The 27,452-nt window shown below is 56.1% G+C and overlaps 3 protein-coding genes across 9 annotated transcripts in view; 1 reads left to right on the top strand and 2 right to left on the bottom strand.

Annotated features, from left to right (window-relative positions):
- Positions 1-78: 78 nt before the first annotated feature.
- Positions 79-13,921, top strand: SH3D21 (SH3 domain containing 21). 4 transcript variants are annotated; one of them, XM_058718052.1, is made up of 16 exons: positions 80-477; positions 632-789; positions 881-944; positions 1,195-1,313; positions 1,581-1,671; positions 1,846-1,901; positions 1,991-2,036; positions 2,187-2,287; positions 2,407-2,517; positions 2,657-2,699; positions 12,034-12,127; positions 12,215-12,267; positions 12,404-12,498; positions 12,657-13,504; positions 13,590-13,653; positions 13,738-13,921. In XM_058718052.1, the coding sequence occupies exons 1-16, from the start codon at positions 474-476 to the stop codon at positions 13,801-13,803; spliced, it is 2,013 nt and encodes a 670-aa protein (XP_058574035.1). In that variant the 5' UTR covers positions 80-473; the 3' UTR covers positions 13,804-13,921. The 4 variants fall into 4 exon arrangements, with proteins under 4 accessions (XP_058574034.1, XP_058574035.1, XP_058574033.1 ...); XM_058718050.1 differs by having other exon boundaries at positions 89-477; positions 13,732-13,921; XM_058718053.1 differs by having other exon boundaries at positions 99-477; positions 2,407-2,493; positions 13,732-13,921.
- Positions 13,922-14,759: 838 nt separating this feature from the next.
- On the bottom strand, positions 14,760-17,135 carry EVA1B (eva-1 homolog B). The gene is made up of 3 exons (XM_058718064.1): positions 16,203-17,135; positions 15,695-15,800; positions 14,760-15,468 (listed from the first exon to the last, which is right to left on the bottom strand). Exons 2-3 carry the CDS (start codon positions 15,759-15,761, stop codon positions 15,032-15,034), a joined length of 504 nt encoding a protein of 167 aa, XP_058574047.1. The 5' UTR covers positions 15,762-15,800; positions 16,203-17,135; the 3' UTR covers positions 14,760-15,031.
- A 5,649-nt stretch (positions 17,136-22,784) lies between these two features.
- Positions 22,785-27,452, bottom strand: part of STK40 (serine/threonine kinase 40) — a 40,654-nt gene continuing 35,986 nt past the window's right edge. For all 4 annotated transcript variants that reach the window (XM_058718057.1, XM_058718055.1, XM_058718056.1 and 1 more), the window contains exons 8-11: positions 27,268-27,412; positions 27,003-27,122; positions 26,481-26,565; positions 22,785-25,119 (exon numbers count right to left, since the gene is read on the bottom strand). In XM_058718057.1, the coding sequence (XP_058574040.1) occupies positions 24,901-25,119; positions 26,481-26,565; positions 27,003-27,122; positions 27,268-27,412 (569 nt within the window). In that variant the 3' untranslated portion in view covers positions 22,785-24,900. The remainder of the gene's footprint in view (positions 25,120-26,480; positions 26,566-27,002; positions 27,123-27,267; positions 27,413-27,452) is intronic.

Raw genomic sequence — 27,452 nt, 5'->3', positions numbered from 1 at the left:
GCCTCAGAGCAGCTGCAGCCTGCTGGGGGCCCCACCCTGGTATGCGCCTCTCCCGCCTCTTCTGCTGCTCAAAGCTTGCCAGCGGGGAGAAGATAGGCCAGGGAAGGCTCTGTGCGAACGGTGGGTGGGAGCCTCAGGGCCTACGGCTGCCAGGGAGAGGAGAGGCGGCTAGACTGTAATTTAAGTGACTAGGTTGGGATAAACACGTGGGGGAGCTGTGGCCCCAGCACTGGCCAGGGACCCTGGAGTCCTCCTCATCCCTGGGTTGGGGGCCGAACCTGCTGAGCCGGGCCGCCCCCTCTCCCACACCCACTCCCAGAATCCCGGGCCCGACCTATCGGCTAGCGTCTCCGCCTCCTTCGCTTCACAACCTCGCAGCTCGTCCCACCCATCCTACCTGGGCCCAGTACTCGGCTGCCTGCGGGACAGTACTGTCCTTCCAGCGCCCGGCTCTGGAGCGCGACCCTGAAGCTATGGGTATGTGCAGAGGGTTTGGGGGTGGCAGAAATGGCTCACACCACCGCCCCGCTCTCCCGTTGTCCTCCACGCGGAGCCCGGGATTCTCGCCTAAGCCAGTGTGCCCGGACCGGTCCCTTCTGAGACGCGCCCCCGCCCGGTCCTCCGCCCGCAGAGGTGCTGGTCCTGGCAGGATACCGCGCGCAGAAGGAGGACGAACTGAATCTGGCCCCCGGGGACGTGGTCCGGCAGGTGTGCGAGGGGTCCTCACGGGGCTGGCTGCGCGGAGAGCTACGGGGTCGTTGTGGCCTCTTCCCCGAGAGGTCGGTGCAGGTGAGGCCGGGCCGCAGGTCGGGTGGAGGAGGGTCTCAGTGCGCGCCCTCAGGAACTGAGAGCCCCCACGTCCCCATGCCCTCATCTCCAGGAGATCCCCGAGGCTCTGCGCGGCGCCGGGGAGGCGCCGAGCCCGCGCTGTGCGCGCCGCCGAGGTGAGCGCCAGGCCGGGTGGGCGGGCGCGCGGAGCCTGCGCGGCTCCGGCCACCCCTAGCGGGACGTGACGGGCGCGGCTCTGGGCGGGGCCAATCGGCACTCTGTGGTCTGTGATTGGTTCTTGGGTACAATGCTCCGCCTCAGGGCGGGGCCTGGAGCTTCTGCTAGGGCGCTCCCGGCCCGCCCCTCTCTCAGCTCAGTGGACTGGGGCTCACAGATCAGCGGCCTCTCTCTCTGGTCCGATCTGAGGTCGCCCCGCCAAATCTCGGGGCCCCCAAAGATGGTGCAAGGTGAACTTCAACTACAGCCCGGAGCAGGCGGACGAGCTGAAGTTGCAAGCTGGGGAGATTGTGGAAGTGATAAAGGAGGTGAGGGGACGAGGTGATGATGAGAGGCTTTGGACGGAGGTGCTGGAGGGCTGGAGGTGCTTGAGGTGCTGGAGCGCTTGCGTCCCCAGGGAGATGTGTGAAGTGAGGGTGTGGGCGATGGGGATGGTGAGGGGCGCCGAAACGGGAAAGTGAGGGAGCAAAGGAGGAGGTGGGCATTGGGCAGAATTGGGGCAGAAAAAATGGTGGAAGAATTCTCGAAAGACCCTGGGGCAGAACCAGATGGCCCTGCGTCCTCCTCCTCCCCAGATTGAGGACGGCTGGTGGCTGGGGAAGAAGAACGGGCAGCTGGGAGCCTTTCCATCCAACTTTGTGGAGTTGCTGGACAGTGGGCCCCCAAGTGAGACCTGCACCCTGTGACCCCAAGAACCCTTGTGACCAGACTCTGGAATCTCCAGTGACCCTCCCAGTGGCCCGGGCCTGTGATCCACACATCCTGACCCTGTGACCCCTTTGACCTCTCCCACGATCTAAACTGAATTAGCAAGCCCCCTAACTTCACTGTCCCCATCAGGCCTCGGGAACCCAGACATGCCTTCAGTCAGCCCCAGTCCCCAGCGGCCTCCCAAGGTAAACTGGGTGCGGTGGGCGCAGGAGTGGTGAGTTCCTCTTGGGGAGGTGGAGGCTCAGCTTCTTCTACCCTCCCCCTCCTCCACTAGCTGAGCAGCCTGACCTATGACAGCCCTCCAGACTACCTGCAGACAGGTGAGCACCCAGCCAAAGGTTTCCTGGAAACCACCTCCTGAGAGCCACCCTGACTTGGGAGAGGGGAACCCCCAACTAGGCTGATGGGGGAGGGAGCAGCTGACTGATCCGGGGAGAAGAGTTGGCTTCAGTGGACTGACCTCCCCTCAGTCTCCCGCCCTGAGATCTATAGGGTGCTGTTCGACTACCAGCCTGAGGCCCCAGATGAGTTGGCGCTGCGGAGAGGAGACGAGGTGAAAGTACTGAGGAAGGTATGAAAGGCGCAGGGCAGGGGAGGCGGCCCGGAAGGGTGCGTGGAGAAGCGGAGGCACCCTGGAAGGAAGGAGCTTGGGGATCTGGCTCACTTCCCCATGGCCTCTTGCTCTCCCAGACCACAGAGGATAAGGGCTGGTGGGAAGGAGAGTCTCAAGGCAGAAGAGGAGTCTTTCCAGACAACTTTGTCCTCCCCCCACCCCCAGTGAGTATGGAGCGAGACACTCAGGTAGGGGGGGTGGGGCGTGCTGCTCTGGAAAAAGTTGGGGGTCGTGGTATTTAGTGGGCATTTAGTTCACCCCTAAATGAGGGTGAACTTAGAAATGTGGGGACCCTTCTTCAGATTCTGATAATTTTCTTCTTCACAGATCAAGAAGCTGATCCCACGGAAAGTGGCATCTCGGGAGTCAGGTGGGTGCCCAGGAAGCCTGGGATTTGTGTGCGGGGGGTGGATTTTGTTCTCGGCGGGGGTGGGGTGGGGGGCTCACCAGTTTAGTTGCCCATCCATAAACACCCATAGCTCTCCAGTGGTTCAGTATTATAGCCCCTTAGGAGCTACCTCTATGTGGGATAAGGACCTGGTAGGAATGTGTGCAGATCAGTGTGTAGGAATCAGTGTATTACTGTGTTCATAATTTTTTGTGTGTCTTGAGAATGTGGCTATCAGCGTGTTTAGATTCATTTCCTTTTTTTTTTTTTAATGTTTATTTATTTTTGAGACAGAGAGAGACAGAGCATGAACGGGGGAGGGTCAGAGAGAGGGAGACACAGAATCTGAAACGGGCTCCAGGCTCTGAGCTGTCAGCACAGAGCCCGACGCGGGGCTCGAACCCACAGACTGTGAGATCATGACCTGAGCCGAAGTCGGCCGCTTAACTGACTGAGCCGCCCAGGCGCCCCATAGATTCATTTCCTTTTTTAAGGAAAGGTATGGATCAATGCGTCTGCGTCTATGAGACCGTGTGTGTGTTCACACGTCATATAAACGTGTCAGTGAATAGTTCTGTTGGGGTATTTTATTTATCTCTTAATGTAATATTTCACGCAAAACGTACATATGTGCTTTAAACCTCAACAATGGACTCCCGTGAACATTCGCGATCTGTTACCAAACCCAAGAACTAGAATATTGCTAATAGTTTGTGTGTTCCTTTTCTTTTCCATTCTGCTACCTACCCCAAAAAGGTAACCACTATCCTGAATTTTGTGTTTATAATTCCCTTGAGTTTTTAAGTTTCCTTACCTATGTATGTGCCTAAATAATGTATTGCTTAATTAATTTTTGCTTCTTTTGAGCTTGATAAAAATGATATCTTGTTTATAGTCTTCTGGGAGTTGCTGTTTCCAATCAACATCATATTTCTAAGATTAATCCATGTTGTATGTAGATGTAAATTCACTAATTTTCCTCTGCTGTATAATATTCCTTGCAGGGAATTTACCACAGCTTCTGTATGTATCTGATCGCCTGATGTTAGACATTTTCATTATTTCTAGTTTTTGTTACAACAAATAGTTCTAACATTCCTGAGCCTCTGTCCTGGTGTGCACGTACAATAATTTCTCTGGGATATAATCCTAGGAGTGGCACTTCTAGATTATAGGGTTCGTGAATGTTCAGTTTTTATGACATAAAGTCGCTTTGGTTTTCAAAATGTTGTACACTTTAATATTCCACCATCGGTGTATGAGCTGTATGAGATCCTGTTAATCCAAATCCTCTTTAACAGAGGTATTATCAGCTTTTACTTGTGTGTGTGTGTGTGTGTGTGTGTGTGTGTGTGTGTGAATCTAGTAGCTACAAAAGAACATCTCCTTTTGGACTTAATTTGCATTTATTTCCCTGGTTAGTTATAATTAAAAAAAATTTTTTTTTAACGTTTATTTATCTTGGAGAGAGAGAGAGACAGAGCATGAGAGGGGTAGGGGCGGAGAGTGAGGGAGACACAGAATCCAAAGCAGGCTCCAGGCTCCGAGCTGTCAGCACAGAGCCCAACGCGAGGCTCCAACTCACAAGCTGTGAGATCATGACCTGAGCCGAAGTCGCTCAACCGACTGAGCCATCCAGATGCTCCTCCCTGGTTAAATTAGTTGGAGTTCTTTATATAAACTGAATACCAATCTTTTGTGGGTTATATGCCTTACAAATATTATTTCTCATTGTGGTTTGTTGTCTCTTTTTGTATAATGGTGTTCTTTGATGAACAGGAATTCTTTTTTTTTTTTTTTTTTTAAATTTTTTTTTTTCAACATTTTTTATTTATTTTTGGGACAGAGAGAGACAGAGCATGAACGGGGGAGGGGCAGAGAGAGAGGGAGACACAGAATCGGAAACAGGCTCCAGGCTCCGAGCCATCGGCCCAGAGCCTGACGCGGGGCTCGAACTCACGGACCGCGAGATCGTGACCTGGCTGAAGTCGGACGCTTAACCGACTGCGCCACCCAGGCGCCCCAGGAATTCTTAATTTTAATGCAAACATATCAATCTTTAATGGTTAGCGGGTTTTTCCTTGTCTAAGAAATCCTTCCTGCTCCAAATTCAGAAAAACAGTCATATATATATATATATATATATATATATATATATATATATATATATTTTTTTTTTTTTTTTTTTTTTTTTTTAATGTTTGTTTATTTTTGAGAGAAAGACAGAGCATCAGTAGGGGAGGGGCAGAGAGAGAGGGAGACACAGAATCTGAAGCAGGGTCCAGGCTCTGAGCCTTCAGCACAGAGCCTGACACAGGGCTGGAACCCACGTCCTGGACTGGGAGATCATGACCTGGGCTGACATAGGACACCCAACCAACTGAGTCAGCCAGGCACCCCTTCTTTTTTTTAAGCTTATGTCTTCTTTTTAAGCTTATTTTATTTAGAGAGAGAGAGAGAAAACATGAGTGGGGGGGGGGGGGCAGAGAGCAAGGGAGAGAAACAATCCCCAGCAGGCTCTGCACTGTTAGTGAAGAGCCTGATGTGGGTCTCGACCTTACCAACCGCCAGGTCGCGACCTGAGTTGAAGTCCAAGGCTTAACCAACTGAGCCACCCAGGCACCCCTCATTTATATTTCTTTAAAACATTTGAAGTGTTGCTTTTTAAAGTGTCTTCATCTCTGTAGCTTTGATTTTTTTTTTTTTTTGCATATTTTTATTTGTAAGAAATTTTCTTTTAATTTATTTTTTTAATTTACATCCAAGTTAGTTACCATATGGTGCAACAATGATTTCAGGAGTAGATTCCTTAATGCCTCTTACCCACTTAGACCATGCCCCCTCCCACAACCCCTCCAGTAACCCTCTGTTTGTTCTCCATATTTATGAGTCTCTTATGCTTTGTCCCCATCCCTGTTTTTATATTATTTTTGCTTCCCTTCCCTTATGTTCATCTGTTTTGTATCTTAAAGTCCTCATATGAGTGAAGTCATATGATATTTGTCTATTTGTCTTCCTCTGACTCATTTGCTTAACATAATACCCTCCAGTTCCATCCACGTAGTTGCGAATGGCAAGATTTCATTCTTTTTGATTGCCGAGTAATACTCCATTGTGTATATATACCACATCTTCTTTATCCATTCATCATCCATCGATGGACATTTGGACTGTTTCCATACTTTGGCTATTGTTGATAGTGCTGCTATAAACATTGGTGTGCATATGCCCCTTCGAAACAGCACACCTGTATCCCTTGGATAAATACCTAGTAGTGCAATTGCTGGGTCGTAGGGTAGTTCTATTTTTAATTTTTTTGAGGAAACTCCGTACTGTTTTCCAGAGTGGCTGCACCAGTTTGCATTCTCTTTGGCATTGATTTTTAATGAGTGACCCAATTAGAACTTTTTCCATATGGACAAGGAGCTATTTCAGCATCGTTTATTATTTTCCGCGTGTGATTTTTACCCAGCTTTTATAAAATTTATTTCTAAATACCACAGATTTTTTCTTGTGCCTTTTATTTTTATTTTTTTTTCTTGTGCCTTTTAAAAAATTAGATATTCTTCTGTTTATTTTGGAATATAGAAATGCATTGATTTTTGTATATTGATTTTATAGCCAGCCACGGTGCTAAACTCTTATTATTTCTAATAGTTTATCTGTGGATTCCTAATAAGTTTTCTTTGAAGACAGTTATGTCATCTGTGACTAATGACAATTTTGCTCTATCTTTTCTACTCCTTATGTCTTCATTTTATTTTCCTATAGTGGCTAGGGGCTCAATACACTATTGAATACAAGTAGTCACATTGAGCATCATTTCTATGTTCTGATTTCAAGTGGAATGTTTCCAAACTTCTCCTTTAACAACGATTCTATTTCTAGTTTATTTAGAATATTTATCAAGAGTATGTGTCGAGGGGCATCTGGGCAGCTCAGTCGGTTCAGCATCCAACTTTGACTCAGGTCACGATCTCGCAGTTTGTGAGTTCGAGCCCCGCATTGGGCTCTGTGCTGACAGCTCAGAGCCTGGAGCCTGCTTTGGAGTCTGTGTCTCCCTCTCTCTCTGCTCCTCCCCCACTCACACTCTCTCTCAAAAATAAACATAAAAAATCTTTTTAATTAAAAAAAACAAGTATGTGTTGAATTTTCTCAAATTGTTTATATGAATCTTTTGAAATGATTCTCTGGGTTTTCTCCTATTTATTTATTTATTTTTAATGTTTTTTATTTTATTTTTGAGAGGGAGAGAGTGAGACACAGCGTGAGCGGGGGAGGGCCAGAGAGAGGGAGACACAGAATCAGAAGCAGGTTCCAGGCTCTGAGCTGTCGGCGTGGAGCCTGACTCAGGGCTCAAACCCAGGAACTGCAAGATCATGACCTGAGCCAAAGTCAGACACTTAACCAACTGAGCCCACCCAGGCGCCCGGAGAGTATGACCTCATCTTAACTTGATTACATCTGCAAAGGTCCCTTTGCAACTGTTATTCAAATGGCTTGACCTTGGAACTCGGGAGGAAACCTTGCATTTTAGGAGCCTTGCACCATTAGCAGTCTAATCTCCTGGTCCCTGGGTACTGATGGCTGACCAAAAATCTGGCTAAATTCTTAAATCAGTTTTAACGAGTTATATTTGTGATTATCCATTTTATCAGTTTTCTAGTTATTTGCCTAAAGTCATTCATAATGTTCTTTTATAATCTGCATCTGCACTTAAAAGTCTTTTTTCATTTCTAGTAATTTTTTCCTCTCTTTTTTCTTGTTCAGTCTCATCAGAGACTTGTTAATACATTCAAGTACTTAAAAAGACACCTTTTCTATCGTACCTTTTGTTTTCAAGGTTCATCCATTTTTCCGGTGTCTGCTATGCTTCATTCCTTTTAGTTGCCCGATAATATTCCCTCATATGGATGTACCACGATTCATCCACGTGTTTGCTGGTGGACATTGAGGTTGTTTCTACTTTTGGGGGCATGAACATTTGTGTACAAGTTTTTGTGTTGACCTGTTTCCATTTCTCTTGGGTGTATGCCTAGGCAAATGATTTCTGGGTGCTGTGACCACTCTGTATTTAGCGTTGGGAGGAACTGTCAGACTGTTTGCCAAAGCGCTAGTCCCGTTTTCTGGTCCTACCAGCAGGTGCACGAGGGTTATACTTTTTCCACATCCTCCCCAGCACTTGTCCCTCTCCTTTTTATGATAATCATCCTAGTGTGTGTGACGTGGTTTCTCATTGTGGTTCTGCTGCACCTCTCTGTGCCAGCTTAGATGTGGACTCTCTCTTCATATGTTCATTGACAATTTATATATCTTTCGGAGAAATGTCTATTTGGATCCTTTGCCCATTTTTAAATTGGGTTATTTGACTTGTAGAAGTTTTTTATTTTTTAATGTTTATTTTTTTATTTTGAGAGACAGGTGGGTAGGGGCAGAGAGACAGAGAGAATCCCAAGCAGGCTCCATGCTGAGCGTGGAGCCCAACCCAGGGCTTGATCTCACAACCGTGAGATCATATTCTGAGCTGAAATCAAGAGTCAGACGCTTAACCAATGGAGCCACCCAGGTGCCCCGACCTGTAGAATTTATATATATCTTGAGCAAAGTCCCTTATCAGACACGTACTTTGCACATATTTTCTCCCATCCTGTCGGCTGTCTTTGTACTTTCTTAATGGTACCTTTTAATGCGCAAAAGTTTTACATCTTGATGAAGTCTCACTTCCCTATTTTTTTTCTTTGGTTGCTTGTGCTTTTGGTGTCATATCTCTGAAACCAGTGCCAAGTCTCAGGTTAAACCCCAAATCATGTGACCTCCCTTCTCTCATGGCCGTGAAAGCTGCCAACTCCTGCAGCCTGCCCTAGGCCACAGAGGGTCGGTGTGGATCATGCTGGCAGAGCAGGGACAGGTGCAGCCGTGGGCAAGGACGCCATCAAGCATAAATGCTTCTCGGATTATCTCATGCCTTTGGTCCATTTCCAGGGCATAGAAATGGTGGTTTTGTCCAGCTTTCTAGTTGCCTTTAGAGGTGAGGATTTGTCTGGCCCTTCATTCAGCCGCAGTCAGACCCCCTGTCATTATCCACTCCTTTACCTCTGCTTTCAGATTTTCTGCTCCTTGTCTCACTGTGCTTCCTGTTTACTGGATCTCTCTGCTGTTTTGGCTGTGTTGAATCTGCTATTTAACCTGTAGTGCATTTGATTTATTTCAAGAACGCTGTTTTTCATCTCTAGCAGTTTCAGTTTTCTTTCCCCGCCCTCCCACATTTGCCTGTTTATTCCTGATGGTCCCTTCGTTTCGTGCTCATGTTGCACGCAACTATGTTCTCTGACAACTCCTGTGTCTGCTGTGTGTTGTGTCTGCTGAGTTCCATTCTCAGTCGCCTCCTTTCTCGTGTGTTTTATGATTTTTGTGTGTGAGCTCATGACTCGATCCCAACCTGAGTGAGTTGTGTATGCCTCAGTAGGGGAAGATTTCTTCCAGAGAGGACTTGCCTCTACTCCCACCAGTAACTACAGGGCACCCACCAGTAGAGACCACTTCAGCCCTCTGGAAGAAAGGGCTCACTGCTGCGTAGCAACCAAGCTTGGGTTGTGTGGAGAGCCAAGGGAGACACCGTGGGGCATCTGCTCATCACAGGCCCAGGCTCAGTAGCCACAGTAGTGCTGCCCTCTCCCTACTTTTCTGGCCTCAGTTCCCTCCTTTTTTTTTTTTATTAAAAAAAAATTTTTTTTTAACGTTTATCTATTTGTGAGAGACAGAGAGAGAGCAAGTGCGGGGGAGGGGCAGAGAGAGAGAGGGAGACACCGAATCCGAAGCAGGCTCCAGGCTCTGAGCTGTCAGCACAGGGTCCAAGGTGGGGCTCTAACTCACGAACCGTGAGATCATGACCTGAGCCGAAGTCAGATACTCAACCAACTGAGCCACCCAGGCGCCCCTCAGTTCCCTCCTTTTTAATGGACCTCCCCCACCTCTTCGAGTTCCAACGGTGCCTCAAAATTGTATCTTAAGGAGGATATAATTGTTTTCCAGTGGGAGGGCCCTATCGAGCACCTAATCAGCCGAAGTACGAGCAGCTGAAGTCAAAGTTGACATTTACTGAGCTTTGCCTATATGCCAAATACTCTTCTAAGCGCCTCATGCGAAGGAAGTCACCCAAACCTCACAACAACCCTGCCAGATGTATACTGGGTGGATGAGGATGCCGGGGCACAGAGAGGTTAAGTGACTTACCCAAGTTTTCACACAGCTGGCAAGTAATGGAGCAGGACGTCAAAGCCTGGTGTCTGGCTATAGGATCCATGCTCTAGCCCGCTATGCACACCGTCAGGATTTGTGCGTGTGTCTGCGTGTGATACTGTGCGTGTGACTAAATGCCAGCATGTGTGCATGTGCCAGAGTGGCTGGTCGTGTGTCCATGAATATGAATGTCCCCGCGTGTGACTGTGTTCGCGCCGATGTCATCTCAGTGTGGCCTTCTCCGACCACCCCATTTAAAATGGACATTTCTGGGGCGCCTGGGTGGCTCAGCTAAGAACCTGACCCTTGGTTTCGGCTCAGGTCATGATCTCACGGTTCATGGGTTCAAGCCCCACATCGGACTCTGCACTGACAGTGCAGAGCCTGCTTGGGGTTCTCTCTCTCTCTCTCTCTCTCTGCCCCTCACATGCTTATGCTCTCTCTCTCTCTCTCAAAATAAATAAATAAACTTAAAAGAATAAATAAAATTGACATTCCTCTGCTTCTTCCTCAGTAATACCTGATAACTCCAACACATTGCATATTTGACTTTTGCTTATGTCTGCTTCCCCAGTAGAATCTGAGCTCATTTGTTTTGGTTTTGTTTTTGTTTATTGGGTTTTTTTGACAGAGAGGGCGCAAGTGAGTGAGGGGCAGAAAGAGAGAGAGGGAGAGAGAGACAATCCTACAAGGAGCAGAGAGAGAGAGAGAGAGAGAGAGAGAAGCAGGGCTCACCCAATGCGGGACTCGAACTCACGAAACATGAGATCATGACCCGAACCGGTCAGATGCTTAACCAACTGAGCCGCCCAGATGCCCAGACCTGAGCTCACTCTGATTGCTGTGGGAACATGCTGTGGACAGGGGGGCAGTGCAAGCCAGAGCGCAGGGTGGTGGATGTTGCCATAGTCTGGGTGAAGATGCCTGGGTCCGGAGCGCTTAGTGGCAGAGGTGGAGACAAGTGATTGAATTCAGGACGTTTTGAAGGTAGAGCAGTCGAGACGGACCGCTGGTTTGGATGTGCAGCATAAGGGAATGAAAGAGGTCAGCGATGACTCATCTTGTCATCTGAGCAAGTGGGCAAGTGCGTGAGGGGGTGTCCGGAAAAGAGGCAGGTTTGGGGGATGACAAGTCAGAGTTCAGTTTGGGGTACATTAAGTGTATGATGCCACTTAGCTCCCCAGCTGGAAACAGAGAGGGCAGTTGGACAGTGAGTCTGCAGCTCAGGGGCTAGAGATGAAAATGCGGGAGTCGTTGGCCTGTTGTTGCTAATTGAATCCTTCAAACTGGGTGAGGTCTCTTAGGGAGTAAATGAGATAGAGAAGACTGAGAAGTTCTACAGAGGGAGGACTGGATTGGGGAAGGTTATTGCTGTGGTCTAGGAAAAAGATGAAGTCTGACCCAGGGAGACAGCCATGGGCACCGAGCAGGAGACAGGTCTTAGAGAAGTTTGGATAGGGGCGCCTGGCTGGCTCGGTCGGTAGAGCGTGCAACTCTTGATCTTGGGGTTGTGAGTTTGAGCCCCACGTTGGGCACAGAATTACTTTAAAAAAGAAAAGAAGGGGTGCCTGGGTGGCGCAGTCGGTTAAGCGTCCGACTTCAGCCAGGTCACGATCTCGCGGTCCGTGAGTTCGAGCCCCGCGTCAGGCTCTGGGCTGATGGCTCGGAGCCTGGAGCCTGTTTCCGATTCTGTGTCTCCCTCTCTCTCTGCCCCTCCCCCGTTCATGCTCTGTCTCTCTCTGTCCCAAAATAAATTTTAAAAAAATGTTGAAAAAAAAAAAAAAAAAAAAAAGAAAAGAAAAGAAAAGCATGGATTAAAAACGGGCAGGATATGAAAGCACGTTCCCTCCAAAGCCCTCCCTGACAACTGTCTTCTGCCAGGTGCCCCTTCAGGTTGCTCCCATGGTTCCCCGTGCCCACGCGGCACGAGGGCGGTAGGCTTCCCCAGAGTTCTGAGGAGGCAGAGTCAAATGTTCATCTCCTGTCCCTAGTCCCCTGTGCACAGGACAGGGCCACCAACCGTTAGATGAATGGATAAGGGAATGAATGGGTGCCACACTCCCTTCTTCCCTCCCAGCTCCTCTTAAGGAACCAAAAAAGATGATGCCCAAAGCAGCCCTGCCTACAGTCAAGAAGCTGGTGACAGCCCCCACTGGGCCCAGCAAACCCAAGTAAGGAGCAGGGTGGGGGTGGGTAGGGTACAAAGGAAAGGCTGCTCCCTGCCCCCCACCTTCTGGTCTGATGGTGATATGTTCCAGGCCATCTTGGATACCCAGTGGAGACAGTCAGAAGCGCCCCTCCCGAGACTCCGGTAGGTCTCACAGCCCCTCTCCAGCGGGGGTGGGCGAGGAATGGGGGACAGGGACAGGGTGGTTGTGCTGAAGGACAGAGATGGGGAAAGACCCAGAGTCGGGGGAGCTTGTACCCCTGAGGTTCTGCTCTTCTAGGCTCCAGTGGCAGCTCCCTCAGCAGGGGTCCAGGCCACCCTGGTAGAAAGGGATCGAAAGCCCAGACTTCCCGGCAGCGCTCTGCCACCAGTCAGGTAAGAGGGCCTGAGACGCAGGAGAGTGAGACTGCTGGGCAGGGTCTGGTTCCCAGGGGTGTGGCGTACAAGGGGGAAGGATCTCAGGCCAAGGGGGACCTGATTAAAACTGTCAAGGTACCCAGCCCTCAACTGAGACCTGACCTGCATCACCACAGGAGGAAGAGCAGAGCAGCCTGGCAAAGGCCCCTCCTGTGAATAAAACCACTACTCTGGACAAGACTCCCAGCCCAGAGAAGACTCTGTCTCCAGATAAGGCCCCCACTCCAGAGGAAACCCTGACTCCAGATAAGGTCCCCATCTCAGAGGAGGCCCGGATTCTGGAGTTCAAGGGCCCAGCCCCAGAGAACCCCACCCCAGAGGAGAGCCTGACTCTGGACAAGGCTCCCAGCCCACACAGCGTGACTTCTGGGGATGAGGCCCCTGCCCCAGACGTCCCACCTGAGGATGAAGCCCCTGGCCCAAAGATGGCCCTGCCTGGGGATGAGACCCCCACCCTAGAAAAGGTCTTGACCCCTGAGCAGGTGCTCTCTGCAGAGGCCTCCACCAGAGACAACACTCAGCTCCATCACTTCTCTCCGGAGCAAGCCCTGCTGAAGTTCAAGTCTCTCGTGGCCAATGAGGCTCAATCCCAAGAGGTCCATATGCCAGAGGAGCCTGACCTCTGCATGAGGACATACCCTGTGGATCAGAGGGACAGCTCCCCGTTCCAGTCTGAGTCCAAGCCAGGGTCCGTGCCTGCCCAGGAGGTACCTGGGCAGCATGAGGCTACTCAGAAGGAGGAGGCACCCCCCAAAGAGCAGGAGTCCCCCAAAGAGGTAGCCCCTGTTCAAAAGAATCCTCATCCTATCAAGTCGACTCCAGACCCCCAAGAGACTCCCAGCCTACTTTCTCCGGTCCCACAAAATCTCACGGACAGCAAAAGTGACAGAGGCGATATAATGAGGCTACAGGACGAGGTGGAGTCTTTAAAAAGGTCGCTGGAGCGGATGTGGGTGCAGCTGGAGTAAGTGGGAAGGGGGAGGGCAGGGAGGGAGGCGGGGGCTCTAAGCCTGCCCAGCCCACCCCTTACCCTTGGTCTCTGTCCGCAGGAGGAAGCTGACGGACATCTGGGAGGAGCTGAAGAGCGAGAAGGAGAAGCGCCTGTTGCTGGAGGTGGGTAGGGTGCGGATCCCAGGGGGCTGGGGGCTGGCCCTCCCCTGCCCGCCTCTCCTGACGCCCTCTCCCGACTAGGTGCAGATGAAGCAGGGGACCCAGGAGTCCCGGACCCGGGGCTCCATCCACGTGCAGACGCAGACGCACTGAGGGGGGGGCCCGGGAGGGGGACTACGGCGGGACCTGGGGGGAAGTCAGGCCCCGGCCACCCACGTCCTCCCACACGACTTTGAGAAACACAAGAAAGTAAACTGCGGTGTAAGCGCTCCTCGTGCCTGCCTGGTCCGTGCGGGGGCGGGGCCTGCGTGGCGAGGGCGGGACCGGCCCCGCGCTCCCGGCCCTCCGCATTCCTGGCGGTCTCTCCCGGGCACATCTGGCCAACATGTGGCTCCCATTACCGTTCCCAAGGCCTGCGCGCGGCTATTTTTATCCACCGGATGGCGGGGGTGGGTGGGGGGGCGTCTCCTTCGGACGTCTGCCGGGTGCTGGAGAGACGGCCGGCCCGGCCGGAGGGGCCCAGGCGGGGTGGGACTTTGCCCGTGGGCCCGGATTCCGGAATCCAGCTGTGCGCCAGAGGAGAGGCTGGGCGGGCCTGCTTTCCAGCCCCGACCCCTCCCAGTTGGCCCCACAGTCCGCTCAGAAGGACTCACTGGAACGCACCTCTGCTCAGACACGAAGTCCATAGCCCAGCTCAGGCACACACGGTTAACATTGGGGCGAATAGTGCCTTGGTGTCGGGGTCCCGGGGCCTGATGTGTGCGTGCGTGCGTGTTTGTGTGTGAGTGATTGCCATGATGCATGATCACAGAGCATTTGTAGGGATGGGGGCAAAGTGTGCCCACGCCTTCCTTAGGCGGGATGGAATGCATCTGTGAGGAAGGAATGCCAGTGATAACTTGTTCTTTGTGCGTGAGGCTGTGAGGTGGTGGAGTGTGTGTTTTTGCAGAGTCTGTGAACTGAATGCAAGCATGTGTGCTGAGGTGTTGGGTGGGTAGATGGAGGTGGTCAGCCTGGTGAAAGAGTCGAGGAGGGTCTCAACCCTGGGGCCCCCTGCAGGGCAGGAGCCTGGGGGATCTTGGGGGCAGGAGTAACGGAGGGAGACTGACTCACTGAGAATGCAGTTTTCATTGGTCACTTCATCTCTTAACCGGTCCCCAGAGAGAGGCTGGGGATCCTGTGTCCTGTCGTCCCCCACGGGCTTTCTGGCAGGACTGGGGGTCCCGGAAGGTGGGGATCCATGCGCAACAGCACTGAGGAAGCTGTGGGGGGTGGGGCCTCCATAGCACCGCAGGCAGGGGCAGTTCCAACGTCCTGGGGCAGCTCTGAGTTCACTCCCCTGACCAGTACTCAGAGTGCCTCGCAGCGGGAGCAGGACGGGTCAGTAATAGTGCATACGACCCAGGGTGCCTGTGGCCGTGGAGCTGGGCCCCAGCGTGCCAGTACCCAGCAGGTCCGGCTGTCCGGTGCGCCAAATCTCCCTAAGGATCCGCTCGCGCTCCTCCAGGCGCTGCGCCCGCTCCAGCTCCTCTGCCGACGTGAAGACGTTGACGCTCAGGGGCCCTTCGGGTTCGGCGGATAGCTCTGGGCCTGGGAGCGTGTCGTCGGGGCCCAGCCTCGTCACCGTGTCCTCTTCGTCCTCATCGTCGTCGTCCTCCTCGGGCTCCAGGGTGCTGCTGCGGGGGTCCCGGCGCGGAGCAGGGGCCCGGGGCCGCGGGCGGGGCGCACAGGAGATGCTGATGACTAGTAGGCACAGCGTTAGCAGCAGGCCAAAGCAGACTCCCAGCACGAAGTAGAGGCCAAAGCTCTCGGGGTTAGCTGGGGGTCAGAGGGCAGAAGTCATGCAGGAGCCCTGGCTCCCCATTCCATTTAGGGGAGCTCCCCCCGCTTCTAAGTTTGGGGGCCAAGGACAGTACTCCTTATTTGAGAGAGTAGGTAGCCGCCCTCGGGCGGTGGGGGGGGGCAGGGAGGTGGGGAGGGAAGGGGTGGAGTGGGGGCTCAGAGGGGCAGGGAGGGGCCCGTGCCCCCCGGGGCCCACCCTCACCGCGGATGTGTGCGTAGGCCGCCAGGCTGTTGCTGAGCAACTCCATGTCCCTTCGGGGGGCGTCCATGCTGCGCTCCGGGGGTGGAAGGGCAGCCCCCCGGCCAGCCTGCGAGGTCAGCAAGGTCAGATCCCAATCCCCAGCCTAGAGCTGCCCCTACCCGCTTCCTCCGGGCAGCTCCTCCCTGGAAGAGCAGCCCTAGGGCCCACCTTGGCGACAGCAGCTCCCTAACTTCGTTACAGACCTGGGCCCGGCCTGGGGGAACCCTTTCCCAGGGCGCAGACGCCCCTCTAACTGGAGGGGTCAGGGGAGTGGGCCGCAGAAGACTCCGCCCCCTCGTCGGGTCTCCAAATGAGGCCCCGCTCCGACGTCCCGGCAGTGGGATGGAGGAGAGAGACGCGAGCGCCTTCCCCACTCCCAGGGCGGGCTCCCGGCAGGGGAAGCCGCCTCCCTCTCCCGTCCAGCCCGCCCCGCGGGGACCCAGCGGCCCGGAGGCCCCGGCTCACTCACCGTCAGCGCCCCGCTTCCCGGCTGCCGGCCCCGGCGCGTCCGGCCGCCGCATACACCCTGGACCCGGCCGCTGCCGCCCCGTCCGGTCCCGGCCGCCCCGCCTGCCCCTCTCGGCTCCCAGGCCGCGGCAGCGCGGGCCGGACACGGGCCGATGGACCAGCCGGCGGAAAGTTTCCTCCGAGGAAAGAGGCGGGGCGGGGCGGGGCGGGGGGAGGCGGGGAGGAAAAGGGCCGGGAGAGGAAGGGGAGAGGAGCGAGCGACTGGGAGGAGGGGGAGCGAGGCCCGCGGGGCCGCCGGCTCCCCCACAGGAAACCGCTGGGGAGGCCGGTGGCAGCGTCCCGCCCCCAAGCTACCAATAACAACAATAATAGTAGGATGAAGTTCTGCCTGGGTGCCAGGCAGTGCGTGAGTGCCCTTTACGATATTCTAACAATCCTAGAACGTGAGTACTATTGTCGACACTTGGCAGATAAGTAAACTGAGTCACGGAGTGGTTGAATAATTTTACCAAACGGTCAGGATTTGAATCCACTGCTCTCTGCCTCTAGAGCCCCGGGCTCTTAACCCCTTCTCTACACCTTGCTTTTCCTCCCAGGAGGCCCCCTCACCCAGGGAAGATTGCTCCTTTTCTCCAGTCCTCCCCCAGATGTTCAACTTACAACGAAGGGGGCTCTCATGCCCTCCTCCCAGGGCCCAGGCTGGGTGAGTGTGTCCAGCTGGCAGAGATCTTGTCACACAGGGTTAATGAATGTTGGAGTCCGGCTGGGAGCCAGGCGCAGGCCGGCCTTGCAGAGCCCAGCCTGGAACTTCTGGCCCCCTGTGCCCTTCACAAGAGCAGGCGGCAGTGAAGTGACGCGTTTCGCTCCCGGATAAACCTGCCGATGCGGGATGCGGCCGCATCCATGCCCGCCTGGGCGCAGGGTACCATGTGTTGTGTGATCCGCGTGTGCGGCCTGAGGCTTCTTCCTGCTCAGACTCTCAGCCCCCCCTGCTGGGCCCCCCTTCCTGTGTTGGGGCTTGGGGTGAGGGGGAGGCCTTCTTGGCGGGAGCCTCAGAGAGGAGGAGGGAAGGAAGGGGGAGAGGAAATTGCAGACATAGCTGAAGGCTCTGCCTGAGGCCTGTGGGCCAGTGACCCCCCTCTCTGTCCAGGCTGGAGACCCCCCACTCCCAGTCCTGAGCCTGGGTTCAAGCAGAGGGCAGATCTAGATGGAGAAAGGGAAGACTGGCCCCCATGGGGGTGGGAAAGGACTCCTGGGTGTTTTGTGTATGTGCGCGGAGGCATTTCTGCCCATATGTGTATGTGTGCACGTCCATTTTCGTGTTGTCTGTGAGCATTTGTGTGGGTGTGGGTACGGCTGTGGATAAATCCATACAGCCACTCATCAGCAGATGCTAACTGAGGGCATCTGCCCAGGACCTCCTAGTAATGGGAGTTCGTTGGGCCATAAACAGAACACAAATGTCTGCCCTCATGGAAAGGACATTACAGACATTACATGATAAAGGTAGCCTGGGTGTTAAGGCTCAGAGGGTGGTGGAGAACACCTGGAGGGCACTGGAGGCGAGGCCTGAATCCTGCCACTGCGGGATCTGGGGGGGTGGGGGGGGAGTGTCCGGGCAGGAGTGGGGGCCAGCTCTGAGGCAGGAGTGTCTTGGGGTGAAGTGGAGGGTGCTTGGACTTTACCGTCAGTGTGGTGGGGAACCCTGAGAGTCTCAGAGGAGTGTCACGGGTCCTGACGTACTTTGGAGAGACCCCCCCGTGGGCGCTCAGTGTAGCATGGGCCGCGACAGGGAGAGCAGTGAGCGACTGCGGCCATCTGATCAAACAGCGCCCCGGGGCTTGGCTCGGAAGGCCCCCTGGAGGAGGTGAGGGCATCACCTTCAAGCGGTCTTCGGTCTTCGGAAGGCTTTCAACAATTCCCGCCTTGGACGTGGACAGTGGACGTGAGGGAAAATGTGGGGGGACGGCTTGATGTTGGGCCTGAACACCTGAGGGCGCTTCTGTGCGGAGCAGGTTTGGGGGCAGAGCTTCAGGCTAGATTGTTAGATACGCAATGTCCCCCACATACCCAGGGGTGGTGGCAGAGGGAGGAAGCCGCCAGGGGTCTGGGCGGGACACGCAGTTGAGGGCCCTCAACACCTAAGATGGATTGGACACTCCGGGAGCGGGTGGGATCACCTCTGGGGCCGGGAGGGAAGAGTAAGCCGCCGAAGCCTGAGCTCGGATGCCGCAACCTCGAGGGCTCTCGTGGAGGAGTCGGCGAGAGACGGGTGAGGTGGGAGGAGGAGTCGGCCAGGACGAGGGCAAGGGGGGCCATGGCACACTGAGCGGAGAGGCGAGGGTGAGGCCAGAATCTAACCACTGGCTGTGGTACCGGTGGGTTTCCACGGGTGCAGCGAGCTGCGGAATGCCTCCCACCCGAGTGAACAGTGGCGCGTGCTGCGGCGGTGCTTCCGCGACCCCCCTTGAGGATGCTGTGCCTCCCTTTGCACCTGTGTCTTCGTGGGGCTCCACGTGCGTGCCCCCCCCCCCGCCGGACCTGTGAGGGTGGCATCGGATCGGGATACACTCGTGTTAAGCCGTGAGCGTGCTATGCGGACCTCTGGGGATTGCTCCCTGCAGACACAGGTGTCTGAATCTGGACTGGTGTGTGACTTGTGTGTTTGGAGTGGGTCAGGCGTGACGGCCCTGGTGAAGCAGGCGGCCAGGCTGGAGCAGAGTGGGGGTTGAGCCGGTTCCTGGGCCCAGAGCGCCACCTTCCCTAGGCGGGGGTTGCGTGTGGTCAGGCTCGGCCGGGTGGGAGAAGCAGCAGCCTGGCCCTGGAAAGGTTCAAAAGCGGCTGAGGGCTGCTCCGGGCGGCCCCGGGGGATGTGCCCAAAGGCCATCCATCCCCATAGCCTCATGCCCTCCTGGCCACCTGCCTATCTGCTTTTCGGCCTGCCTCGCGCTGCCCGCCAGCCTGGCCGCGGGTCTGCCCAGCCGCCTGCTTTCCTGTTGTGCTGCCCGGGTCTCTGCGCATGTATCACGGCCTGGCGTGCCTCCCGTCGGTCCACCTGCTGATTTTCCGCCCTGTCTGCCGGCCTCTGACCTGAGGCCTGCCCCCCTGCCTGCTTGCGGGCTCCCTCTCTGCTTTCCTGTCAGCCTGTGAGACTTGAGATTTGTCACCTTGGGAGGCACAGAGAGTGATCCTAAGATGAAACACAGGAAAAGACAGGTCTTTTTTTTTATGTTTATTTTGACAGAGAGAGAGAGCACAGGTGTGCACACAGAAGGGGCAGAGAGAGGGGGAGAGAGAGAATCCCTTGCAGGCTCCTCACTGTTAGCACAGAGCCTGACACGGGGCTCAAGCTCCCGGATCTGTGAGATCATAACCTGAGCTGACTGAAATCGAGAGTCGGATGCTTAACTGAGCCACCCAGGCGCCCCAAGACAGGTCTTGATGGGAGGTCAGGGGACTGAGAGAAACAGACCTGTGGGAGGGATCTCAGGAGGGCTGGCGTTTTCAAAGCCCCACGCAGGACACGACCCTGCCCCCTTCCCCAGTGGCTGAGCTGGGGATTGGCCTCAGCAGCTCTATTCCTGACACTGGGGCCTCCCCACTGAGGGGTTCAGGAGCTGATTGGGTCTCAGACGGAGGAGAGAAGGTGACCAACCAATGGCTTCCTTAAACCTGCCCAGCCCTCTGAACGCCCTTTAGCCTGGGACAGCTGCTGGGCAGAGGGCACAGTGGAGTTTGCACAATGAACAGTAACAGTTACGGGTACGAGTGCCCTCCCGGTAGCTGGTACTTAGCGAAGTGCTATGTGCACATTTCACCTTCAGATCCCCCGGTAACCCTGTGTAGTTTGTAGCATGACTCCCATTGTACAGAGGAGGAAAGTGAGGCTCAGGTCAAGCACGTGTGTGTGGTCATGTGGCTGTCAGGGGTGGGGTCTGGACGTGAACTTCGGAGCCCAAGCTCCCCACCAGCCTTCCACGGGGCCGTTTTAGGTCACGGTTCTCCACCCAGTCAGACCCAAAGCCGCCTTTTCACAATACTTTATGTTGCTGCTTTTATGCCCCTGAAACGAAACTTATGGCTAATATACCCACCTCCACATCTAATTAAAAATACAACGTAATATAAACGAAAGGTAATGATCTGTGTTTGTGACGGGGTCAATTGCCAGGCAGGTGACAGCTCTGAGGCACTGGGACATTGCGGTGGTGTCACGGAAACGGTGAAGGGCTCTTGGTAAAGTTCTGAACAAGACCGAGTACCGATTTCCTCCGCTTTTACACAGGGGTTGCGTTCCCAGAAGATTCAGTGTATGTTATGTGTCTGCCAGTCCTTTGTGTTTATGTATAAGAGGGAGTTAGATTCTTGGCTCTGGTCATTGTAAACAACTTTTCACTCATGTCGTGCAGGATGTGGAATCTGCCTGCCTTGTGGGGCTGTCTCCGCACCCCCCCCAAATGCCAGCAGCACCCCTGTCATTCTGATAAGCTCCCCCCAACTCCCTCGCCCCCACACAGATGCACAGCAAGGAGTCCTGCCCTCATGGAGCTCAGCGTTTGAGGAGGGAAGACAGATATAACTAATAATCTGATATAGGATCTGATATGAGGCTGTGATAAGCCCAGTGGAGGAACACAGAGCAGGGTGAGGGGTTAGAGAAGGCCACATGTTCAGGAACAGCCTCTCTGAGGAGGTGACATTTTGAGCAGAGGGAAGCCAGGGAAGGAGCCATGTAAGTATCTGGGGCAAGAGGCTTCCAGAAGTAATAGCCTATACGAAGGCCCTGAGGTGGAACCCTCCTTTGGGATCAGCAAGGAGCCCAGTGTGGCTGGCACAGGGAGTGAGGAGGGGTGGGGGGCCCACAGGTCAGAGGGAGGCCAGGTGTAGAGCCCTGTGGTGTGGAGCTCTCTAAGACACAGACAGACATCTGGATGTTATCCTGCGTGGGATGGAAGCCATCAGAGGTGTCAGCAGGAGGGGGACAAAATCGGACTTCCCAAAGGCTCATTCTGGCTGCCGTGTGGCCCTTGGGCTGTTGTAGGGGCAGGGTGGGAGCGGGGAGAGCAGGAAGCAACAGGAGGGGCTGGGAGAAGTGGTCAGATTCTGCCTGGCTGGTGACAGGATTAGCAGTGGGTTAGGACTGCAGGAGGGGCAAGAAGTCAAGGCAAGGTTGGTTTTGGAACCTGAGCAACTGAGCCACCGAGACTCCATTCCCTCCTTTCCCCACCTCAGAGAGCTGGGCAGCTCCAGTCTGCCTTCCCTGATACGCTGGAGACCGCGAGGTAGCTAAAGCTGATAGAAACTGCTCAGTTCTTGTTGGACTTCTCAGGAGCAGAGGAGGCTGTTGATCGCCCCCGCGCCCCCCCCCCCCCCCCCACCTTTCTGGTACCTTCCCCTTCCGTGGCTTCCAGGGCTCACAATAAAAACGGAGGAGCCATCTGATAAGTTTAGATCAACGAACCAACAGTTCTGGTGCGCGAGCTGCACGCCAAGCCAGTTCTAGGTGCGGGGGACACGCTAGTCAGCAAAACAGAGTCCCTGCCTGTGTCGGTGAGTGGAAAGCCTGATCCATGCGTGTGCGCAGGAGACACCTGTTCACGGAACTGGGGCTGATCAGGTGGGGGGACAGAAAGGAGGCGGACATGGGGACGAGGCCCAGGCGCAGCCGCCGGCAGAGCCAGAGTGCGGCAATGGCGCGCTGGGGGCGGGCGTGCCTTCTGGCCGAGCATCGGGACAGCTCGACAGCCAAGTTACGGGTCAGGTGAGACGGGGGAAATGTGTGTAGACTTGGGAGTGACCAGGGAGGTGGGGGCCACTTGGCTGCCGGGTGGGCGTGGTGGAGGGCACGGGCGAGGGGCCGGAGGCGGCTCTGAGTACCTGTAGAGACCCAGGGCCTTCTCACTCTTGCCGTGTGGATGCTTGACTGGGAGGGGGCTCCTCGGCGTGGAGCTCTGCTCCTCTTGTGTGTGGGTTCCCCAACATAGAAATGCATCTTCCGGGGCACTGTGGTGTGCGGAGGGAGGGGCCGGCCTACCTCCAGCGTCACCGCTCCGTGCTCCATCCGCAAAGTCTAAATTCAGACAAAGGAAGGAAGGAAAGAAAGGAAGGAAGGAAGCCCCGTGGCTTCCTATGGAAGGGAGCGAGGGGGGAGGGCAGTGCAGGAAAAGGCCTGCCTGGCCCTTCTTACCCCAGTTGCCCTGGATGGGCCTGTGGGCGCATGGGCAGTCTGGCTGGCCAGGTCCCCCCGACCCCAGGTGGTCGCTCCCACATCACTACTCTGTGAGCGGCCGCTCCGGGCTGCCTCCTGCCTGCACCGGTCCAGGGCTGAGCAGGCCAAGCAGGGAGAGCACCCTGGGGCACTCGGTGGGGGTGCGCACCCCCGTTCCGGTCCCCCATCCAGGCGGTGGCGCTGGTTGGGCGACTGGGGGTAGGGGTGTTGTCCTGGGTTGGAGGGGGGGGGGCAGAGCTGCAGGAAGCCCGCGCTGCCTGGCTGGGGGCCGGGGGGGGGGGGGGGGTGGGGGGGTGGAGCACAGACACACAGGTGAGAAGGGCAAGAACAGCAGACGGCACAGGCCACACCGGCTCCAGGTCAGGAAGTTTTATTGCTGACATGCAGGAAGAGTCCCCGTGTAGTACAAAAATATGTCTTTATACAAACTTTTTTGTGACTTTTTCTGTTTTGTTTTGTGTCTTTACGACAGGACCTCCCCTTGTGTGACGCCCAGTGAGGGCTGGCCCAGCCTCCTCCCGTTTGCTTTGACACAAACCCAATCAGACACGTGGGCTGACCCAGAGGCCCAGCCGGTCTGATAAGGCCCTGCAGACCCGGAGGGTATTGCTTTGAAAAGGAGGGGAGAGCCGGCACGTGGCCAGAAGGCCCGGAGGGTCTGGGCAGGGGCCCGGCTGAGACCCTCAAAGGAGGACAGTCCCAGGGGCTGGGAGCCCTAGGCCAGACTGCATTTCTGCTCCCTTGGGAGACTTTTTGAAATAAATATAGAAAAGAGGACATCCCCTGCCCCTGCAGCACAACGCCCTGGCTCTCAGCCGCTGGCCAGCCGATAGAGGCAGGGCTTCGTGCTCAGGGGGAGTAAGTGCTGGGCTCAGGCGGGCTCCCACAGACCCACTGAGGCAGAGGCATGAGGCGCCCAAGTGCTGGGATCGGGGCATGGGGAGGAAGGGGCATGGGCGGCCCTGCTACTGCTGGCAAGAGGTGGCCCCATTTTTTCCAGATGGGGAAACTGAGGCACAAGGAGGTTTGGGAACTTGCCCAAGTCACTCACAGTGAGTCAGCTTTTTGGGGGGGGGGGGGCGGCTCACACTCTGGGAAACAAGGTCACACAGGCCGCGGTCACCTCCCCATTGGGGAACGAGAACAGACAGGAAGGACCTGAGGGGCCCAGGGCTGCCTGGAAGTGCACACTCAGCCTTTCTGGGGGTGCCTGGAGGGGGTAGGCCAGAGGAGGGGTCTTTGCTTGGCCCTGGGCAAGGCCAAGTCCAGTGAGGGAGAGCGGGAGGGAAGGGCATTCTGGTGAGAACAGTGTTCTGGCAAGACGGGCATCCACTTCAAAATCTCGGCTCAAAAAGGGCAACAGGCCTGTTCTCAAGCCAGGCAGACCCCCCAGGCCCTGCAGCTCTCCCCACAAGCCCCACGGCCCACATGAAGGGGCCTGGCCAGGGTCTGCTGGGAGAGACACCCCATCCGTTATGGGGCAAGAACAGGAGGGGAGATGTCCCCACCGCTCCGCGAACACAGAGGGGTGTGGGGAGCAAGAGGGCGTGCGGGCAGGGCCCGTCTGTCCACGGCCAGCCCGGCACGCCCCTCCCCGCCCGACCACCAGGCACCCCTTTCACATCTGTCAACGTCACCTCGGTACCACGGTGAGGGGTGCAGAAGGAAACCAGGGTTAACGCGAGGGTGTACAGCACCTCAGAGAAGCTACTGAGATGGGAGAAAGAGAACCAAGTCTAGAAAGGCCTCCCCATCACCAGAAACAGGAGGGACCGGTGGGCTGGAGGTGGGGGGGCCGGCAAGAAGGGGCTTCTGAGCCTGGGGGATGAGGAGGGGGCCCATCTGTGGGCGGTGGACTCCCTGCTGTCCAGCCGGGGGGGGGGGGGGCAGGGAGTGGCCATGGGCGGAGCCACCTAGAGATGGGAGAGAAGTTGGTTTCAGTACAAAAATAAATATATCTGAATTCTGCTTAAGATGAGGTGAAGGTTTTCCAAAGCTTGGACTGAGGGGCCTGGGGTCAGAGGGGAGGGATGGAAACAGACTGGGGGTGGGGGGGCCGGGGAGGGCGGTGGGGAGTGGGCGTTCGTTTTGGGAGCCAGCAGCGAGCTGCGCCTTCAGCTTATTTGTCTGTGGGGGACAGCCGCCCCGGCCTGGCCGCTGGGCGGTGGGCGGGCTCCCTCCTCCTCCCTCTCACTCAGTCCAGAGACAGCATGGTTAAAGAGCCAGAGGTAGATTAAAACGTCATGATTAAAAGCAGATTAGTTATCTAGGCTTCTCAGATTAAAAAACCAAACAATCAAGCAATCATTCCCAAGGTAGCTTCGTGGTACCTCTGCTGACCCCCTGTGTGACCTGCGCTGTCCCTGCCCCGTCCCCGCCGCGGCCTGGGAGAGAGTTCGGGCCGCCTGCCGGGGGGCTGGGGGGGCCGGGAAGAGGTTGGCGGGTGGTGCTGGCGCCCTGCCCGAGGGGGCTACTTGCGCAGGTAGCGCTGCGCCAGGATGGCCGCGTCCAAGGGGTTCATGGGCTGCGCGTCGTGGCCCAGCCGCCGCACGGGGGGCACGCTGCCGAACTGCCGCTTGGGCACCCAGCTCCGGGCCTCGTGTACGGAGCTCTTCTCCTCGGCCAGCAGCAGCTGCTGCCGCATGTAGTTCTCAAACTCATACTGGGAGCACTCCTCGGTCACCTTCGCCTTTGGGCAGAGACAGAGACACACACAGAGAGAGAGAGAGAGAGAGGTGGAGGGGGAGAGAAGAGCAGGGAGCCTGTGTTAGGTGACTCGGCTCCAGAGGCTGCCCTCCCCAGGCAGCAGCCCCTTGGACCGCGTCTGGCTGGGTGGCCCGCAGTTTGGGTCCCCGAAGCCCTCCACCCAGCCTGGACCTAGCCTGCTGGCCGTCCTGGGGGTCGCCCCAGCTGAAGCACAGGGCTGGGGCGTGAGCCGGATCCCTCCCCCCCACCCCGATCCTAACCCACTGACCTTGGGAGAGGTCGCATTACTTTCCTCAGCTGTGAAGAGGGGCAGGAGTCCCCCCTCAGAGGCGGTCTCGAGAGGCCGGGGGGGGGGGGGCGGGGGGCCCATACAAGTCAAGTGCTAAGAGGGGTCTGGGGCTGGGGGCTCACCACCTGGGTGAGCCTGGAGCACCCAGGCAGATGGTAGCAAACCAAAGTGGTCCGTCCCCATGCTGGTCATCACACGGGGAGGGCAGGGCTCTGGACTGGAACTTGGGGTCAAGTCTCAGCTCCACTACTTCTGAGCTGTGTGACTGGGAAGATTAGTTCACCTCTCTGAACCTCAGTTTCCTCTTTCGTGAAAGGAGGATAAGGACACGGGGCGCCCGGGCCTGTGGGGAGGACCCACTGGAATGCACTGGGGGCGGTGGCACCTAGGCAGGGCAGGGCCTGCAACTCTCTTCTCAAGGGTCAGTGGTCTCTGGTGCAGTCCCAGGAGGCTCCTCCTGCGGTGGGTGGGAGGGGGGAGGGGAGGGGGGAGGGGCCTTACGGCAGCCCTCCCAGGCCTCACCGAGCCCTGCCCTCCAGGGGGCACCCTAAGATCACCTGCCAGCGGCTGTCAAAGGCCCTGGTTTCTGCCCCCACCCCAGGCCCGGCACTTTCTCCGTTGCAGGGAGCAGGAAATGAGAGAAAACTGGGAGAAAATGAATCATCTGGAAAGGGAAGAGCAGAAAGGCTGAGAGAGAGAGAGAGAGAGACTCTGTGAGTCAGAGGCAGAGAAATGTGGCTGTTTAAAGGGCCAGCACACAGCAGGGCCAGGGCTTGGGCAGCAAGAGGAAGCTGAGAGAGGGCCAGGCGGGGCCCCCACCTCCACTGCCCCACGGCGCTCTTGCACGGCTGCCAACCGAGCCGGATGCAAGGCAGGCCCCAGGCAGCTCAGACCGAGGACCTAAGTGTCCCTTTCCTACGTCAAAGGATGAGGCTGAGGCCACGGCGGCCTTGTGGCCTGCCGGGAGCTGCCATCTCTGCCCCGGCCATGCCTGTCCTCCCGGGACGCTGGTCCCTTGGGACAGGGTAATGGCCCATCTGGCCTTCCCGACTCACCTCCTGGGAACTGTCTGCATTGCTCATCTGGTCGTCGATGTCAGGAACCACTTGCAAAGGCCCGCTCAGAGATGACAAGGACTGCCTGCAGGGGACAGACGAGTCGGGCTGGCTGCGGGCAGCCCTGGCCCCTGCTCCCCAGGCCCGCTGGCCGGAGCCCAGAAAGGCCAGGTCCCCACTGCTCTGAGACAGACCTGGGGGGATCAGAGCTCAGCAAATTCTTGACATGAATGACCTGTTCCCAAGCCTCAGTTTTCTCATCCAATAATGGGGGACATCTCTACCTCACAGGCTGTCAGATAATGCCAATCCCACAGTTGGCATTAACTGGCATGCAGGAGATGCTTGACCCTGAGTTCTGCCGGCACACTTCCAATCTTGCCCATGGGGAAAATCTGGAAACCTGACTCTGTCTGGCAAAGAAGCAGGCTCAACCTTAGGCTGCTTTTCCGAACGGGATGGGCAGTGCCTAAGGCCGGGCAGAACCCAGCCTTCCACCTGGCCCAGCACCTGCCCGCTTACCACGATGCGATGATGGCACTGAGGGCCTCCAGGACATCGGCCGCGGCGAGGCGCTGCTGGGGGTCAAGGACCAGCAGTTTCCGGATGAGACACACGGTGTTCTCAGAAACCCGCCCGTCCCTGATGGTGGCAGAGGGAGAGGGCTCAGGCGGTGCAGGCTGGTGCTGGGTCTCTGTGACCCACGACTCCAAATCTCACTTTGTTGTTTCTGTCCCTCAAGCCTGAGGGCTGGGCCTCCCTCCCCTCCCCAGGGAGCAGGACTCACTCAGGGATGGTGTACTCGGCGGCCTTGATCTTGCGGAAGAGCTCCTGTGGGATGCTGTCGTAGAAGGGGAACTGGCCGTAAAGCATGGTGAAGAGCACCACGCCCAGGGCCCACATGTCGCTTGGCTTGCCCCGGTACGGCCGGCCTGTGGGGCACATGGACACGCACACGCTCAGCCCACAGCC

This window comes from Neofelis nebulosa, chromosome 2, assembly GCF_028018385.1.
Source record: "Neofelis nebulosa isolate mNeoNeb1 chromosome 2, mNeoNeb1.pri, whole genome shotgun sequence".
Taxonomy (NCBI): Eukaryota; Metazoa; Chordata; class Mammalia; order Carnivora; family Felidae; genus Neofelis; species Neofelis nebulosa.
Note: the sequence above shows the minus strand (reverse complement) of the source record. Positions and strands in the feature narration are given on the sequence as shown.